At 41.5% G+C, this 19107-nt stretch overlaps 1 protein-coding gene across 1 annotated transcript in view; it reads left to right on the plus strand.

Annotated features, from left to right (window-relative positions):
- The window catches only part of LOC144497503 (divergent protein kinase domain 1A-like), a 69275-nt gene that overhangs the window by 34247 nt on the left and 15921 nt on the right, over nt 1-19107 (plus strand). Inside the window, exon 2 of the mRNA XM_078218869.1 lies at nt 5078-5212. Within this exon, the coding sequence (XP_078074995.1) occupies nt 5078-5212 (135 nt within the window). The remainder of the gene's footprint in view (nt 1-5077; nt 5213-19107) is intronic.

Genomic DNA, 19107 nt, shown 5'->3' on the forward strand with positions numbered 1-19107 from the left:
AACACATTTATCCTTAATCCTAACATTAATCTTTCTCCTGGCATTTAAGCACCAAAAATTGGCCAACTTACCAGGACAACGCACAAGTAAGCTTCGCACTAATAGCTGAGGCTACTCTAACAATGAAGGCATTGACTTTGCAGCATTATCTAGAGCTGAATGGGACGAATCACAGTTCCAGTGACATGCTTCCATTAATAGGCTTGGCCAGATGGCTATTGATCAACACTTTTCCAGAGTACTATGGACCTGTCGTCTTCAGTTTTCAGTAGATAAAGATTCTATGCTTGTTAAAGATGTGCTTGGCATATAAGGTATATGAGAGTGCATGATTGTTTTCAGACACTTCTTGTGAAACGAGAGTCAGGACGTCTTGTCTTGCAGGTGGCTGGACTTTACTCACCATCACCAAGGTTTGCATCTGCTCTTCACACTATATATATATATATGTGTATACATGCAACTGAGAATGCAGCAAAGAGCAAAAATACTATCTCTCACAGCACAAATATGTCACATTCATGGACTCTCATTTTTCATATATGAAGTAATTCAGACTGCCCCAATATAAAAGATTGACATAAGATCTACTGTATGATCTAGCACAATTTCTGAATGTTGCCTTTACACAGGACCTGCATGTTTGATGCAAAATCTGTGTTGAACCCAAACCCAGTGCATGAAACATCACTGACCGACAAGTTTATGCTGCTGTATTAAGAAAGAGTATGAATTCTTCTCTTGCTCATTGCAGTTGGTTATTATGAACTATGTTATGCTCGTGTAATCCCTTCCTAAGAAGACTCTGCAGCCTGGAAGTTGTAGCTCCAGAAACTTTCATTGTCTGTTTAGCGATCTGTCATGATCATTCCAAGTTATCATTTCAGGAGATGATGAGTTTCAATGAGTATATCCCTGGTAGGATGGAGTTAATCCAGACATATAGTCATGTACAGGTTCTTTGCTGATGAAACAACATCTAGAAAAAAAAGTATCTCTTTTCTAGATGACGGGACTGGGAGCATTCTGGCCAAGTTTGCCGATGATACAAAGATAGGTGGAGGGGCAGGTAGTATTGAGGAGGTGGGGAGGCTGCAGAAAGATTTAGACAGTTTAGGAGAGTGGTCCAAGAAGTGGCTGATGAAATTCAACGTGGGCAAGTGCGAGGTCGTACACTTTGGAAAAAAGAATAGAGGCATGGACTATTTTCTAAACGGTGACAAAATTCATAATGCTAAAGTGCAAAGGGACTTGGGAGTCCTAGTCCAGGATTCTCTAAAGGTAAACTTGCAGGTTGAGTCCGTAATTAAGAAAGCAAATGTAATGTTGTCATTTATCTCAAGAGGCTTGGAATACAAAAGCAGGGATGTACTTCTGAGGCTTTATGAAGCACTGGTTAGGCCCCATTTGGAGTACTGTGAGCAATTTTGGGCCCCACACCTCAGGAAGGACATACTGGCACTGGAGCGGGTCCAGCGGAGATTCACACGGATGATCCCAGGAATGGTAGGCCTGACATACGATGAACGTCTGAGGATCGTGGGATTATATTCATTGGAGTTTAGGAGGTTGAGGGGAGATCTGATAGAAACTTACAAGATAATGAACGGCTTAGATAGGATGGACGTAGGGAAGTTGTTTCCATTAACAGGGGAGACTAGGACGCGGGGGCACAGCCTTAGAATAAAAGGGAGTCACTTTAGAACAGAGATGAGGAGAAATTTCTTCAGCCAGAGAGTGGTGGGTCTGTGGAATTCATTGCCACAGAGGGCTGTGGAGGCCGAGACGTTGAGCGTCTTCAAGACAGAAATTGATAAATTCTTGATTTCTCGAGGAATAAAGGGCTATGGGGAGAGAGCGGGTAAATGGAGTTGAAATCAACCATGATTGAATGGTGGAGTGGACTCGATGGGCCGATGGCTCGATGGCTCCTATGTCTTATGGTCTTATGGTCTTATCCCATCTCCTGACACTTAACAGCAGCCGAAATGAACACCACTGCTGACACTTGTATGAACTCAGAAACTTGGTAAGGAGATTTTACAGAATCACAACAAAAAATTAATAACATTCTGCTCAAGGAGTCTGTTGGTATTTGTATTCCACATGAACAGCAGTCCTAATTTTGTTTGCCTGTTGTGTTTTCGTATCACTTTACCGCTGTCTTTTAGTCAGAGGATTTATACATAGGATACATGGCCCAGAAACAGGACATTTGGCCCAGCCAGTCGATGTCAATATGATGCTTGACTCTGCCCTCCTCCCATCTTTCCTCATTAAAATCTATTATCCTAACCCTCTGTTCATTTTTATATGCTTCACTCGACTAGGAATTAAATGCATATATATTATTCGCTTCAGCCAATCCCTGTGGGTAGTGATTTCTATATTTCTCACCACTCTTTGGGTAAAGACGTATGTTCTGAATTTCCGACTGGATTTCTTACCATCTAGTATAAATGAACTCCTGTTCTGCTCTTCCGCACAAGAAGAAACATTCTCTCAACTATTGATAATTTTAAAGACCCCTGTTAGGTCGACTGAGCCTTTTTTTTCAAGAGAAAACTGTCCTGATTATGTACACCCACACATTCCTGGTATCATCCTTCTAAATCTCCTCTATACCCTCCAGTGTCTCTGTCTATCCTCTTTATAGTATGGTGTCCAGAATTGCATAGTGGCCTGTTTGGCCTAACAAAAGTTCCATACAGCTTGAGCATAAGACCCTACTTTTCAATTCTAATATTTTTTGCTTGTAGATGTTGTTCTCCTTTTTCCTACCACTAATGTTAAGCTGACTGGTTTGTGATTCCCTGGATATGTTTGATTCTGTTGCTCTACATCTACATCAACCATAAGGGAGAAGTGCCTGCCACAATTTCATAATCCTCCGTGTAAAAACCTTCCTCCTGCTCTTACTTTTAATGTTTTAACTATATTTCCTTGTTCTAGAATGCTTAACAAATAAGAACAAACAAAGAACGAAGAAAATTACAGCACAGGAACAGACCCTTTGGCCCTCCAAACCTGCACCGACCATGCTGCGCGACTTGACTAAAACCCCCTATCCTTCCGGGGACCATATCCCTCTATTCCCATCCTATTCATGGATTTGTCAAGACCCCCCCCTTAAAAGTCACTACCGTTTCCGCTTCCACTACCTCCCCCAGAAACGAGTTCTAGGTACCCACCGCCCTCTGTTAAAAAAAACTCTGCCTCGTACATCTCCTTTAAACCTTGCCCCTTGCACCTTAAACCTGCACCTCCTAGTAATTGACTCTTCCTCCCTGGGAAATAGACACAGTTTTTTTTTCTATCGCCTCTGGCCTATTCCATCAGGATTTTAAATGCCAGTAGATGTATGCCAAAAGGTACTTGATAAAGTGCCACACAATGGCTCATGGAGTTGGGATTGATATATTAACATGGATAGAGAAGCAGACTACAAACTAACCATTGGATGCCACAAGGATCAATACTGAGGCTTCTACTATTTACAATCCATGTTAATAATTTGGACAAAGACAGAGTAATGTATCTAGGTTATAGACAATACAAAACTAGATGGAAATGCAAGCGATGAGGATGATATAGGTTGCTAAGCGATATCAATGGATCAAGTGCGTGAGCAACAAGTTGGCAGATGCAGCATAATGTAGACGTTTGAGGTTATTCACTTTTTAGTTTTGAGAATAGCAAAGTAGAATATTTTGTGAAACTTGCAAGTATTGATGTTCAGAAAGACTTGGTGCACTTGTACGAGGTGCGCACAAAGTTAGCACGCAGGTACAGCAAGCAATTAAAAAGGCTAATGGCATGTTGCTCTTTTATTGTAAGGAGATGTAGTTCAAGAATAAAAATGTCTTGCTACAATTGTACGGAGCTTTGGTGAGATTACATCTGGAATTATGTCTGCAATATTACTTTCCATATTTAAAGAAGGATATAACTGGTGTTGGAGGCAGTTCAATGGCGAAGGTTCATGAGATTGGTCCCTGGATGAGAGAGTTGTACTATAATGAGAGGCTCAGTAAATTGGGTCTATATTCTCTGAAGGGTCTTGACAGGATAGGTAATGAGAGGTTGTTTGTTCTAACTGGGGAATCAAGAACTAGGAGATGCAGTTTCAGGATAAGGGGCCAATGATTTAGGTTTGATTGGGCAGCACAGTGGTTAGCACTGCTGCTTCACAGCTCCAGGGTCCTGGGTTCGATTCCCGGCTTGGGTCACTGTCTGTGTGGAGTTTGCACATTCTCCTCGTGTCTGCGTGGGTTTCCTCCGGGTGCTCCGGTTTCCTCCCACAGTCCAAAGATGTGCGGGTTAGGTTGATTGGCCGTGCTAAAAATTGCCCCTTTGAGTCCTGAGATGCGTAGGTGAGAGGGATTAGCGGGTAAATATGTGGGGGTAGGGCCTGGGTGGGATTGTGGTCGGTGCAGACTCGATGGGCCGAATGGCCTCCTTCTGCACTGTAGGGTTTCTATGATTTCTATTCTACGATGCATTGGCCATGCTAAATTCTCCCTCAGTGTACCCAAACAGGTGCTGAAGTGTGGTGACTAGGGGATTTTCACAGTAACTTCATTGCAATGTTAATGTAAGTCTACTTGTGACACTAACAAATAAACTTAAACTTAAAAAACGATGATTTAGGATGTTGAATGAAGAAATTCCTCCTCATCTAAAGGTTGTGAAATTTTGGAATTCTCTACCCCAGAGCCTTGTGGATTTTGTGACCACCATTGAATATATTTAAGGCTGAGATAGACAGATTTTTGGCCCCTCGGGGAATCAATGAAGTGGCAGGAAAGTAGAATTGAAACCCAAGATCAGCCATGATCATATTAAATGGCAGAGCAGGTTTGACAGGCCATATAGTTTACTCCTTCTCCTATTTCTCATGTCCTTGTATGTAGTTGGTTGATTTAATGTAGCATGAGGGATTGAACCTTGAACCACTGGATTCCAGTAATAGAAGATGGTTTGTAATTTTTAAAAATGAACCATTTTTCAATAGCGTGAGTGTGTACTTTGTTCTGAAGTTAATAATTGGGGAAAAATACTATTTTTGTGCTCACAGGCTCGCTTACCATGTGTACGTGTCAAGTATCTCTTCTTTTCATGGCTTGCAGTATTTGTTGGCAGTTGGGTGGTGTATGTCCAGTACTCCACTCATACAGAATTGTGCCGGGCCCATGACTGCGAAAAAATAATTGTAAGTATTAATATTTCTAATCTAAATCTTAGGATAGCCACTGTTTTGTTTAAATGCATTAAATGTATTAAATATTAAAATAAATTGATCCTTTATGATTTTATCATCCTGTATTATTTCTTGTATTATGATTTTATCCTGTATTATATCAAATGCTAAATGAAAGGTTCCTCATGGCAACAAAATGTTTGCATTATAATTAAACATTTTATGAAATGTAAAGATGGAATGGCAATGGTCTTTGAAAATAACTTGCGATGCATGTTGTGTCTTTCATCATTAAATTACATACCAGGCTCAGAAAAAAATGGTGTGTGAATCTAACACATGTCTGTACTATAGATGTCTCTGGTCCTTGCAAATAGGCCCCACACATACCCATATTGTAATATGAACAGAAAATGATACTTGAAACAGCAAAACGTTGTATGAAAATTAGATACAGATGATGTTTACTATCCTAAGTAGGATGATGTGCTTCACTTGGAATCAGTCCAAGTGCTGGAGAGACTACTCTACTTCTGAGCCTGGCTGCATCATGTTATTCTCTGAAGCTGAAGACTTCCTTTCCTGGCATCCCGATATTTCGGCACAAAGACACTCTGCTCACTGGCTAACAGCACCAGTGCTGCTTTGAAATAGAACACCAGATCCATCTCCCCAGAGAAACTACAAACTTAGCACTTTGATGTATTTTGATTGTTACTGAAGTCTCTGAAGCAGTTTAAATGTGCTGTGCTGTGTGGTCATATTGCTGAGTAGCAGGCTTGACAAAAATGTTGTGGTAAATTCTTGTCATTCTGAGGCCTCTATTTTCTTCCAAATAGCAGCAGGCAGCAAGTTTCTGTTTCAGCTCAAATGCGTATCAAAACTCTCCACTAAAAGTGCAACGTCAGTGAAATATAAACAACTGTTTAGAATGTTGTTTAATCATATTGATCCTAGCCGATCAATACAGAGCATAACTCATCATCACTATGGAGAACTAGGGTCACTGTTTAATAATAAGAGGTTGCTCATTTAAGACAGGAAAAAGAGAATTTTTTCTCTGAGGGTCATGAGGGTTTGCAACTCTGTCCCTCGAGGCGAAGGAAGCAGAATCTTTGAACATTTTTAAGGCAAAGCTCAATAGATTCTTGATTAACAAGGAAGTGAAAGGTTAATGTGGGTAGGCAGGAATGTGAGATTGACGTTGGAATTAGTTAAGCCATGATATTGACTGGTGGAACAGGCTGAAGGAGCTGAGTGGTTTATTCCTGCTACTAATTCATATTTTGGTATGTAAATTAGGAGAACAATCTGAGTCCTCAGCCTGTTGAGAGCATCCTACCCCCGCCCCAATTATATAAGTGTAATCTTGAATAGTTCCTGTTTCCAACTCCAGTATCCTCCTGTGTTAGCATTATAACATCAGATGTTATGCTATTTCTTGTTCAAGAGTTATGCACAAAAGCAGATTTTTTTTTTTCCTCCTTGCTGGTTCACAACATTCTGGTTGATATCCAAATTTGGCCGCCTTTGCCAACATTTCGGGTAAATATATTTAATCATTTTCTTTGCATATTGCATTACACTTTTTTTGGAATTATGTAGCAAAAAATCTTGGATTAATTGGAAAACCTATTAATAGATGAGAAGGTTTGCAATATTGTCCCTATTTCTGCCTCTGCATTTTGCTAAACATCTTGTTTGTTCTTGTGAGCAGTGTCCATTTATGTATGTCAATTAGGTTATTGAAACGTGACGAGAAGTAATATCCTTGAATCTATTTTTTAACAAAAAGGATTATATATTTATGCATATGTTCTATCTCTATCCAAAGGTTAATCAGCATGATATCATCACAGCTTGGTTACCATCTGGAGCAATGAGGAAGTGCTGTCTGCTTGGTATTTGGATTTGGGGCATAAATCAGCATGCATTTGCTGTGCACAATGGCATACTTTTTAGAATTTGCCAGAAAAATTCTGTGTACGTATCTAGCTGCACAAGAGGGGAGTGTCAACCAGGTATTATACAGGAAGCAGTACTATCGAATGTAGCCTGCAGCAAGGATGAAGAGCCATGAATGCACAGTTGTTGGTTTACACACTGAAACATGTCCTGCAGTCTTTGATGTCTCTTTGGGTACCAAACTACACAGTTCCCAGCCATAACTGTTCAATCCAATTGAAAGTAGAGAATGCAACAATGGTTTCGCTGACAGGGCAATTCCAAGAGGTGGAAAGCAAGAAAGAGAATCGTAAATAACTCACTCTAAATTCCAGATCCATAATAAAGGACCATGTTCACAACCAATAGTTCAAATATTTAGCACCACCGGGATTTTATGGCCTCGCTTGAGTGAGACTGGAAAATCCCGCCCGAGGTCAACGAATATTTCCATTGTCTGCCCCTTGCCCGCTCTGATTCCATGGCGAGTGGGGCGGTCGAATTCCAGTGCATGTGTTCATTTGCCCGACCCACACGACAATTCACTTTGCCCAAAGGGGAGCTACATTCGTGTAATTATTCTCACATTTTCCAAATATTACCTGGGAGGTGCTGCAATCAAAGGTAGCCTACAGAAAGGAAAGAGAGTAAGAAGTAATCCAAGGTCTCTGATCAGCTTGCTATTCAAGTGTAAAATATGGGGAATTATAAGAAGGTTATGGCAATTGGGGTCTAATGTTAAACTCCGAGACGAGGAATAATACATTCGGGAACAAGGAAATGGTGGTCAGCTGCTAACCGTGTGGTTATTGAAACCCAGAACATCAGATCTCCAGCATGCAATGAGAGGAAGGAAGAGTAACTCTTCATTGCCACCAAGAGTAATGCACCTCGATTGTGTGTGGCAGTATTTTAAGTCTATGTATCAGAGCCAACGGTCATATTGCTGGGCCCGTGAGCACTTAACTTGCCCTATTGTCGCTTGAGGGGGGCAGATTTGCCCTGAAGTAGGAAGAATTGAAGTTTAGACCAAGGATTTTGCTGCTTCCTAAACTGGATACTTTCATGGGAGCCAAGGTAAGGGAGAAGTTCCTGCTTTTGAGTCCTTCTCTCCAAACGGGCCTTTAATGGACCTTCTAATACTGACTGGATTTCTCAGATTTCTCGAGCTACTGGCCCATCTCTGCTGGCAGTTCCTGAGCTTCATTGTGGCAAGTGACATCATGCAGGAAAGTTGCAATAGGTTTCTGGTCACCATCTCTTCCACTGTCTGTCATTCAGCATCTGGGAACTGGGAAGCTATTGGCCATCCCTGTCTCAGTGCTCAAAAATCTATCAATCTCAACCTTGACCATTCTCTGCAACTGAGCATTCTCCGCCCTTGGGGACAAAGAGTTTCAAATATTCATAACACTCTGAAGAAAGTTCTCCTCGTATTAGTCCTAAATGACAGTCCCTTCCATCATAGTTCCTAGACTTGCCAGAAGGGGAAATTATCTACCCTGTAAAGTTCCTCACTGATATGAATCAAAGCTGTGCGACAGTACATGCTTTGATGGATCATTATAAATAACACCCCGCAACATAAATGTGCCTAATGCTACAGTCCTGCCCTGATCTGGATTTTCCTTACCCCATTCCAGGAATATGAGGATACAGTGAGAAGATGTAACAGGAATTCTTATTTATTCATCCCATTTGAGCAACAACTGCAGATAGATGACTTCAACAAGTCTCCAAATTGTAATGATGTCCATTTCGAGACATTGACTGAACTGGCTGCCATATAGCAACAGCAGCTTCTGCAGTCAAAATTCGGATATCGCTCACTGGTTGGCGGTGTTTGCCGCACTTGTCAAAAAATGTAACTGGGCAGCTAGTAGAAATTGTTTCAGACAATTCAAAAGAAATACTACAACAAGGACAATTTTGAGATTATTTGCTCATTTTGTGGATGTAACACAAGGAAAATGTTAGTGTATGCTTCGTTGAATTAAAAGATTAAAAAAACTATATTTTATGCCGAAGATGAGTTGTGTTTCGTCGTTGATTAAAGAATTGTGACTTGTACAAAGCATTAAGCAATTGAACGTCATATGAAATATGCAATGTGGGTCAAGTTTGTTGTGGGAATGACAGCACGACAATCGGCATTCGCCATCATTACTCCTCTGAAGTTGCCATCAGTTTCAGGGGTTTGCTGTTCAATGCAGAAATCCCAAAGTTGCTGTCAGTGATTCTAAGCTTCTCTGAAGGATGTGCTATGGAAACCCCTACAGGATCTAATAAATTAGAAACCATTGAACCAAGGAGAACTTCCCTTCTTGCACTCTTAGTCTTGCTGTAAAAATCCTTGAACAGGTTACAGCTTATTGGGGTCTAACTTGGTTTTTAATGGTGGATTACATTCTTAATTAGTACTAAGCAGCCTCACTGGCTTTGAGTGATTAATTTTATATTTGTTGAATGTTGAATTTCTCCTTTTTGTTCCATATTTTAGCTCTACCTTAATTCCATATGCATGTCCCAATCATTTATTGTGCTTTCTGGAAAATCTAAAAATTATAGAGTAGGTTTATGGTTTATTGGTTTATTGCCCCTGTTTGCAGTTTGTGAGGTGTCCATTTGATTGGCTGCTTAAATGACACTTGCTGGAGGCCAAGGGATTCTCTTGACTTAATGTTAGCTTCAAGCTGATTTAGGGAATGGGAAAATCCATGCCACACACATTGCGAAATCTTTGTGAGCAGCTTACTTCAGCTCACAATGTCAGTGGCAATCTCCATTATTTTGCTGCTGATTGCAAAATCCAGCGATTATGTTTTGACCATTCTCATTCGGCCCCATTTTATAGCATGCAGGTTATCATTTCCTTAAGAATGCATGGCCTTTATATCGAATTGTGCACAAGGGAAATTTGTTACTGAGCTGGACAATCGCACATACACCTGACGCGTAGATTTGAACTGGAATGTGTCGCTGTTGAACTTATTTTTTAAGTCGAATATCTATATATTTGTGTGTTAAGATAGGTAAAAATTATTTCAATTTCATTTAGATTTTGTTTATGAACCTTGATGCTTGGGACTCTGGATAGACTGGTGGTTAGAAGGTTTTGGGTCTTTTGGGTTTGTTTATTTATAAATATGATTTTAATAAGGTCTTGCAAACCCTGAAGTAAAAGAGAAGATTTAAAGGGGTTGGAATTTCAATGATTCTGAGGGGAAAAAACACAAGTAGAAAAGCGTCACTGTTGCCTCGTGGCAGACATGGGAAATGTTCAGTGTGTGTGTCAGGGATTGTAAGCTCTCTGAGAAGAAAAACTGCAGGGCGAGTGAGACTGTGGTTCACTGAATAATCTGTTATGAGGCTCAGTAAAATGATCAGTTCAGCAGAGGTGCCAGTGGAAGGCTGCTCATTTGTTCTGCCATTGAAGAAACAGTGAATTGAGAGTGTGGTGGCTGGCACAGTGGTTAGCACTGCTGCCTCACAGTGCCAGCGACCTGGGTTCGATTCCCGGCTTGGGTCACTGTCTGTGTGGAGATTGCACATTCTCCCCGTGTCTGCGTGGGTTTCCTCCGGGTGCTCCAGTTTCCTCCCACGTTCTGGAAGACGTGCTGGTTAGGTGCATTGACCTGAAAAGGCGACGAGGGGAATTTCACAGTAACTTCATTGCAGTATTAATGTAAGCCTTACTTGTGACTAATAAATAAACTTTAACTTTGGTTTTTGGGTGTCTTGAGGAAAAATAGGAGGGTGGTGGTGGATGGAAAATTTTCGGACTGGAAACCGGTTACCAGCGGAGTGCCACAGGGATCAGTGCTTGGTCCTCTGCTATTTGTAATTTTTATAAATGACTTAGAGGAGGGGGCTGAAGGGTGGATCAGTAAATTTGCTGATGACACCAAGATTGGTGGAGTAGTGGATGAGGTGGAGGGCTGTTGTAGGCTGCAAAGAGATATAGATAGGATGCAGAGCTGGGCTGAAAATTGGCAAATGGAGTTTAACCCTGACAAATGCGAGGTGATTCATTTTGGTAGGACAAATTTAAATGTGGATTACAGGGTCAAAGGTAGGGTTCTGAAGAATGTGGAGGAACAGAGAGATCTTGGGGTTCATATCCATAGATCTCTGAAGGTTGCCACTCAAGTGGATAGAGCCGTGAAGAAGGCCTATAGTGTGTTGGCGTTCATTAACAGGGGGTTGGAGTTTAAGAGCCGTGGGGTTATGCTGCAACTGTACAGGACCTTGGTGAGACCACATTTGGAATATTGTGTGCAGTTCTGGTCACCTCACTACAAGAAGGATGTGGAGACACTGGAAAGAGTGCAAAGGAGATTTACCAGGATGCTGCCTGGTTTGGAGGGTAGGTCTTATGAGGAAAGGTTGAGGGAACTTGGGCTTTTCTCTTTGGAGCGGAGGAGGTTGAGAGGAGACTTGATAGAGGTTTATAAGATGATGAGGGGGATAGATAGAGTGAACGTTCAAAGACTATTTCCTCGGGTAAATGGAGCGGTAACTAGGGGGCATAACTATAGGGTTCATGGTGGGAGATATAGGAAGGATGTCCGAGGTAAGTTTTTTACTCGGAGAGTGGTTGGGGTGTGGAATGGACTGCCTGCAGGGATAGTGGAGTCAGAAACTTTAGGAACATCTAAGAAGCTATTGGATAGGCACATGGAGTACTTCGGGATGATAGGGAGGAAATAGCTTGATCTGGGTTTCGGACAAAGCTCGGCACAACATCGTGGGCCGAAGGGCCTGTTCTGTGCTGTACTGTTCTATGTTCTATGGGTGAGAAGCATCAAGTAAACGCTCAGGAATTCACTGGAGGAAACAGTTCCAGTCCCAAATGGGAATCTGTCACGTCAAGCCAGTGGTAACTCTTCATTTACTCATGTATCTGTAACAATAAATCATCATCATGTGTTGTATTGAGATAGTTCCATCCTTTTGAGTCTGGTGTCGCACAGTTCACTTTTCTTGTTTTAATTTTTTAATTTGCATTAATGGTTCATCAGGCTCCTGTGCATTTGTTCAGTAACTCTCCTCCATTGTTTCTGAAAAAGAGTTAGGATCTAGTAAACTGGGTTCCATTCTGGGATCCAGCTTGTCCAGAATGAACAGCAGCTAGGATTCATAACTGTTAGAAATTTACTATTTCTTGATTTTTCACTTTCAATAAAATATTTTAATAGCAGTTATAATCTCACTTTCAGTTGTTCTTTTTGAGGTTGGAGAATTTGCATCAAGGAATAGTATAATGCTCATTCAGCCATTTCTTGTACACCAGGAATGAGTAGTTTCTGGCCGAGCAGACATGCCGTGGAAAACTGATTACGCTCAGGGTGTAGATTAGGGTTGTGAAGAGCTCAGTTCAGCAGATTGTTGCATTTCCAGTAAGAAAAGGCACTTGAAAAATAAATGTAGAGTTGTGCTAACAAATCTAATAGTTAGAACAGCTGATTTTCATCACTATGTAATTATGTATTGTTTTGATTCTTGGAGTTGAGGGAAGTAGAATTTGAGAGTATTAACAAAAAATTAGCACAGGACATGGATCATTGACCTGCAAACTGTAACAGTATATTAGATATGGAAGTCGTGGCAGAGTATTGGAGGCTTTTCAATGTAACATCTCTAGTTAAAATGGGAGAAGGAGATAAACCAATTAAGGATAGATCTGCCAAACACTGACCTTGCAGTAAGCTTCTAGAGATGAGGATACAGGCTAAAATAATATCTCAGAAAAGGTAAAAGGGTTAATTAAGCACTATCAGTGTAGATTTGTTAAAAATAAATTGTATCTGGCAAATCAGAATTTCAGTTTTGAGATAATGAGATGTTTATGCAAGGCCACAGTATTGTTTATGCCTTGCAGTAAACCATACATATCTGCACTGGCCTTTTGCTGGGTAGCTTCCTGTGATTTCATTAAACTATCAAATGCAACAAACAGTTTTGGACATAAACAAATGGTGATGGTTGCACTGCAGAAGGTATTTACACAGTGCTTCCATTTTGTCTAAAGCCTTGCTTGTCCTCACAGTCTCACCATAATAATTTGGCAGTAGTTGTATTTATTGCCAATTGGTTTTAGAAGCTGCATATGCTGAGAGTTTGCAGCATTTCCATGTTGGTTAATTAATCCACACAGCATTTCCATTTGAATTTATAGTGGGCAACATAATTTGGGAGCACACCTGCATTATGAACTTTTATCCAACATAAATATCCTAAAATAAACACTTTGTAGGATATTACCTGCGGATTATTGAGAACAAATGTTTCCAGCTTTAAAGAATCTCTAGGATCCATTCTGTGATGCTATTACTAAATTATGGATTCTATTTATTTACATGAGGTATTTGAAGGAATTCCATTTTCCTTTTTAAAACCGATTACAATTCAGGTTAGCTTACTACATGACACTGGTTAGAGTCATAGAGGTTTACAGCATGAAAACAGACCCTTCGGCTCAACTTGTCCATGCTGCCCCCCTTTTTTTTAAACCCCTAAGCTAGTCCCAATTGCCCGCTTTTGGCCCATATCCCTCTAAACCCATCTTATACATGTAATTGTCTAAACGCTTTTTAAAAGATGAAGTTGTACCAGCCTCTACTACTACCTCTGGCAGCTTGTTCCAGACACTCACCACTCTCTGTGTGGGGGGGAAAAGATGCCCCTCTGGATCCTTTTGTATCTATCCCCTCACATTAAATCTATGCTCTCTAGTTTTAGACTCCCCTACCTTTGGGAAAAGATATTGACTATCCAGCTGATCTATGCCCCTCGTTATTTTATAGACCTCTATAAGATCACCCTTCAGCCTCCTACGTTCCAGGGAAAAAAGTCCCAATATATTCAGCCTGTCCTTATAACTCAAACCATCAAGTCCTGGTGGCATCCTAGTAAATCTTTTCTGCATTCTTTCTAGTTTAATATCCTTTCTATAATAGGGTGGCCAGAACTCTACACAGTATTCCAAGTGTGGCCTTACCAATGTCTTGTACAACTTCAACAAGACGTCCCAACTCCTGTATTCAATGTTCTGACCAATGAAACCAAGCATTCCAAATGCCGCCTTCATCACTCTGTCCACTGCATACTCTGGTTGCAGTATGCTTTGAGGAAAGTGCAGGCATGAAAATTTCTGCCATTTGGTGGATTTTTGACACTCGATTTTGGAACTTTACCATTTTAAATGTTTTTGAACTTTGGGGCAGCAAGCTGGTCCAATGGAGCTGGAGGTAAAAGCACAACTGTCAGTCACAGAGTGGGAACTGACTGCACATTTGTAATTGGAGGAGCAGCAAGCGCAGGAGAGACTGAGCTGCTCCTCCATTTGCAGATTCTGTCTCGCACATTTGAGTGTTCCAGCTCCTCTATTCACAGCTAGCAGATCAGACCTGCAGAAGCACAGTTCATGTTAGTGACAGAGGATCAGAATCTATTATTGGCCAAGGGCAGGAGCAAGGGATCTGTTGGTAGTTGAGTTATTGTAGATTGCAGAACTTGGAAAATTGGTGTTCGCCAACTGGATTCTGCAGCAGGAATTTGTGTCAACATTAAGTTTGTGACTCCCAATAGACCTTCTTGTATTCTTCACCAGATTCGCTTGATGCCTTGGGATGATAAATCACTGAAACCGGTAGAATCACAGACCGAGTGTGATGCTCTCAGATTGCAGGTTCGAATCTCACCCTGGTTGAATTTGAATTCTAAAATAAACTTTTCTTTGGTGACCGGTTAGCTCAGATAGTTAGAACGTGGTGCTAATAACACCAAGGTTGTGGGTTCGATCCCTGTACTGGCCAAATGACATGGCCTATTCCTGTCAAGTACTGATATATTCAGTGAAAATCCCCCTTTGTCGGCACACTGCAGACTGATTAGCTTACGGCCGTACTAGTCTGAAAATGCCTGATTTCAGAAGCTGAGCAGACTCTGGCCTGATTAATATTTGGATGGGAGACTGCCTGGGAACACCAGGTGCAGTAAGTTTTTGCCAAAAATTATTTTTTTGACGTGAGGTATAAAAGCACATTTTGGTTGTCGGGGCTTGATGCATGCTGGACATTTGCACCCTCCCATGCATCACCATACTGTTGAATTCTGGGTGAAACCAATATGATTCTGTACAAAGAACAAAGAAAATTACAGCACAAGAACAGGCCCTTTGGCCCTCCAAGCCTGCACCGACCGTGCTGCCCTACTGAACTAAAACCCCCTACCCTTCCGGGGACCACATCCCTCTATTCCCATCCTATTCATGTACTTGTCAAGACGCCCCTTAAAAGTTACTACCGTATCCGCTTCCACTACCTCCCCCGGCACCAACTACTGTGGGTTCCAGGCACCCACTACTGTGTCAAAAATCTGCCGCGTACATCTCTTTTAAACCTTGCCCCTCTCGCCTTAAACCTGTGCCCCCTAGTAATTGACTCTCCCATCCTGGGAAAAAGCTTCTGACTATCCACTCTGTCCATGCCTCTCATAATCTTGTAGACTTCTATCAGGTCTCTCCTCAACCTCCGTCGCTCCAGTGAGAACAAATCAAGTTTCTCCAACCTCTCCTCATAGCTAATGCCCTCCATACCAGGCAACATCCTGGTGAATCTTCTCTGTACCTTCTCCAAAGCCTCCACATCCTTCTGGTAGCGTGGCGACCAGAATTGAACACTATATTCCAAGTGTGGCCTAATGTTCTATAAAGCTGCGACATGACTTGCCAATTTTTAAACTCAATACCCCGACTGATGAAGGCAAGCATGCTGTATGCCTTCTTGACTACCTTTTCCACCTGCATTGCCACTTTCAGTGACCTGTGTTCCTGTACACCCAGATCCCTTTGCCTATCAATACTCCTAAGGGTTCTGCCATTTACTGTATATTTCCTATCTGTATTCGACCTTCCAAAATGCATTACCTCACATTTTGTCTGGATTAAACTCCATCTGCCATCTCTCCGCCCAAGTCTCCAACTGATCTGTAACCTCTGATGGTCCTCATCGCTATCCGCAAATCCACCAACCTTTGTGTCGTCCACAAACTTACTAATCAATCCAGTTACATTTTCCTCCAAATCATTTATATATATTACAAACAGCAAAGGTCCCAGCACTGATCCCTGAGGAACACCCTTGTCACTGCCCTCCATTCAGAAACTCACCCTTCCACTGCTACCCTCTGTCTTCTTTGACCCACATGATGTGGAGATGCCGGCGTTGGACTGGGGTAAACGCAATAAGAAATTTAACAACACCAGGTTAAAGTCCAACAGGTTTATTTGGTAGCAAAAGCCACTAGCTTTCGGAGCCTTAAGCTCCTTTTTCAGGTGAACCTGTATAATATGTATAAAAAGTCTTGGGATTTTCCTTAATCCTGCTGGCCAATGCTTTTTCATGATCCCTTTTAGCCTTTCTTACTCCTTGCTTAAGTTTCTTTCTACTTTCCTTGTATTCCACACTTGCTTCGTGTGTTCCCAGCCTCCTAGCTTTGACAAATGTTTTGTTTTCTCTTTTGACTATTCCCATCCTATTCATGTATTTGTCCAGACGCCCCTTAAAACTCACTGTACATTGACCTGTGTAAAGGAACCGACCATAAATGTCAAGTTAGCCTGCAATCCAAAGCAAAGATCTTGCAGGTGAAATTGTACTACGCAAAAAGAATATGACTCCAGAAGAAAAGGTGTGCAAAGCAAGAATCTCTCGCACGCTACTAATGCTACATTTCAATGCTAGTGTAGTTTCTATGTGAAAGAGCTTCTCTTTGAAAGGAAAATCCCAATAGTTCACAAGCTGAATGATGAACAAATCAACCTAGCCAAGAGGTCCATCGCATGATTCTTGAGATGGCTTCTACAAAGATGCAACTTTAACCTGGTGTTGTTAAACTTCTTACTATGATTCTTGAGGCCAGAGGTAATTAATGGAGTCAAAGCATTCAGCTCACGGAACTAGGTGTAAAGGAAGGCAAAAAAATCCTTGCTATGCAGGACATGTTTGTTGATCATGATGTAGCTAATATAATTATAGAATCAAGATCTCATCCAGTCATCAAAAAGTGTTTCAGCACGAGGCAAACTGTTCATATGCTGAAGGAGCTTCCCATTGACGTGCATATCTCCGGAAGACAGTTAAATTAAAGGAACAAAAAACAAGAAGTTGAACAAGGTCCTGCTTGATGAATTTAAAGTAAAAAGCAGAGGAAGTGCTCGGAGTTAAATAGACAGCTGCAAGAACCAGAGTTAAAGATGGCTAGGTGAGAAGCCAGACATTTTGAGGTAAATCAAAAGTTTGACACTTGAATACAGCCTGTGAAGCGATAGTGTTCCATTGGCATGACTGGGTACTTGGGAGTTTGTGTAGAAGCGTGAATACACATGGCAGGCAAAGAAATGCTGAAAGGAGAAATTGAAATTGTGGAGGTGGGCTCTGGAGACATTGAGCGAAAGTGTTGTTTGGGCCAAGATTCTAACCATGTTCTTCCAGAGTGGAGTTTGAAAGCATTCGTACGGAACCAGTTCCAGTGAGACCAGTTGGCTTACAGTGTGACAAACACCTTCGGGGAATTTGATGAGAAATCCAGTTTTATTGAGTGGCACCTGTCACTTGGTTTCAGACTCTGATGTATTTGACCACAGTTGGCCTATTGGTTTACATGGCCTGTGTACTTACTGAGAATATTAGAGTATAAGATACATTTTGTAACTTGTTTTATTTTTACAAATCTGTGTACAGTGGTAAAGATGTAGGTGGAGTGAAGGAAGTTAATTGATGCCATTTAGAGACCTGATGGCCCAGTAGTAACATTAGCTTGATCATAACATGTACTAACTGCATTAAATGCACTGGAGTCACTTTGATTTCTGGATGGTCTTCACTTGAACCATGTTGGGATCAGTGTTCTGGCAAGTTGTATAGGGTGGTAGAGAAGTCACTTGTGGGAATGGTTTTTAGGGGCCCTAACAATGTTGGACTGTAGGACAGAGTATGCAGGAAGTAATAAATGGGGTGTGGAAGAAACCACAATAATCAAGGATGACTTTAATCTGACTGGGCAAATCAGACTGGGAAAGGTAATGTAGAAGTGAGTCCAAGACTTGTGAACCTAAATAAAGGTGAATTTAAGCGTATGAAGGCAGAGTTGGCTATAGTAAACTGGGAAACTAAGTTAAAAGGTAAGACAGAGATGCAGGCAGACTTTGAAGGAGATATTCAATATTTCTCAGCAAAGGTTTATTCCATAGAAAGACTCCAGGTGAGGGATGATTCATCCATAGCTAAGTAATCCACAGTCCTCGGGTAACTCTCTGGGGATGCAGGTTCGAATCCCACCCCAGAAGATGGTGGAATTTAAACTCAATGAAACATCTAGAATTAAAAGTCTAATGATAACCACAAACCATTGTCAATTGTCATAAAAACTCATCTGGTTCACTAATGTCCTTAAAGGAAGGAAACCTGCCCTCCTTACCCAGTCTGGCCGACGTGACTCCAGAGCTACAGCAATGTGGTTGACTCTTAAATGTCTTCCGAAATGGCCTAGCAAACCACTATAAAGAAAACACAAAGAAATAAAACTGTCTGGATCACCTGGCGTCTATCTAGGCACTGGGAATGACAAATAGAAAATCCAGCCCTGTTGACCCTGTAAAGTCCCCCTTATAAACATCTGGGGCTTGTGCCAAAATTTGGAGAACTGTCTCACAGACGAGTCAAGCAATAGCCTCGCATAGTCATTCTCTCAGAATCATATCTTACAGATATTGTCCCAAACACCACCATCGCCATCCCTGGATATGTCCTGTCCCACGGGCACAGCGGTACACAGTTGGGAGTCCAACATCAACCCTGGACCCTATGATGTTTCATGGCGCCAGATCAAATCTGGGCAAGGAAAACTCCTGGTGATTACGGTCCCCCATCTGATAAATCAATACTCCACTAGGAGGAAGC

Source organism: Mustelus asterias, chromosome 8 (genome assembly GCF_964213995.1).
Source record: "Mustelus asterias chromosome 8, sMusAst1.hap1.1, whole genome shotgun sequence".
Classification (NCBI taxonomy): Eukaryota; Metazoa; Chordata; class Chondrichthyes; order Carcharhiniformes; family Triakidae; genus Mustelus; species Mustelus asterias.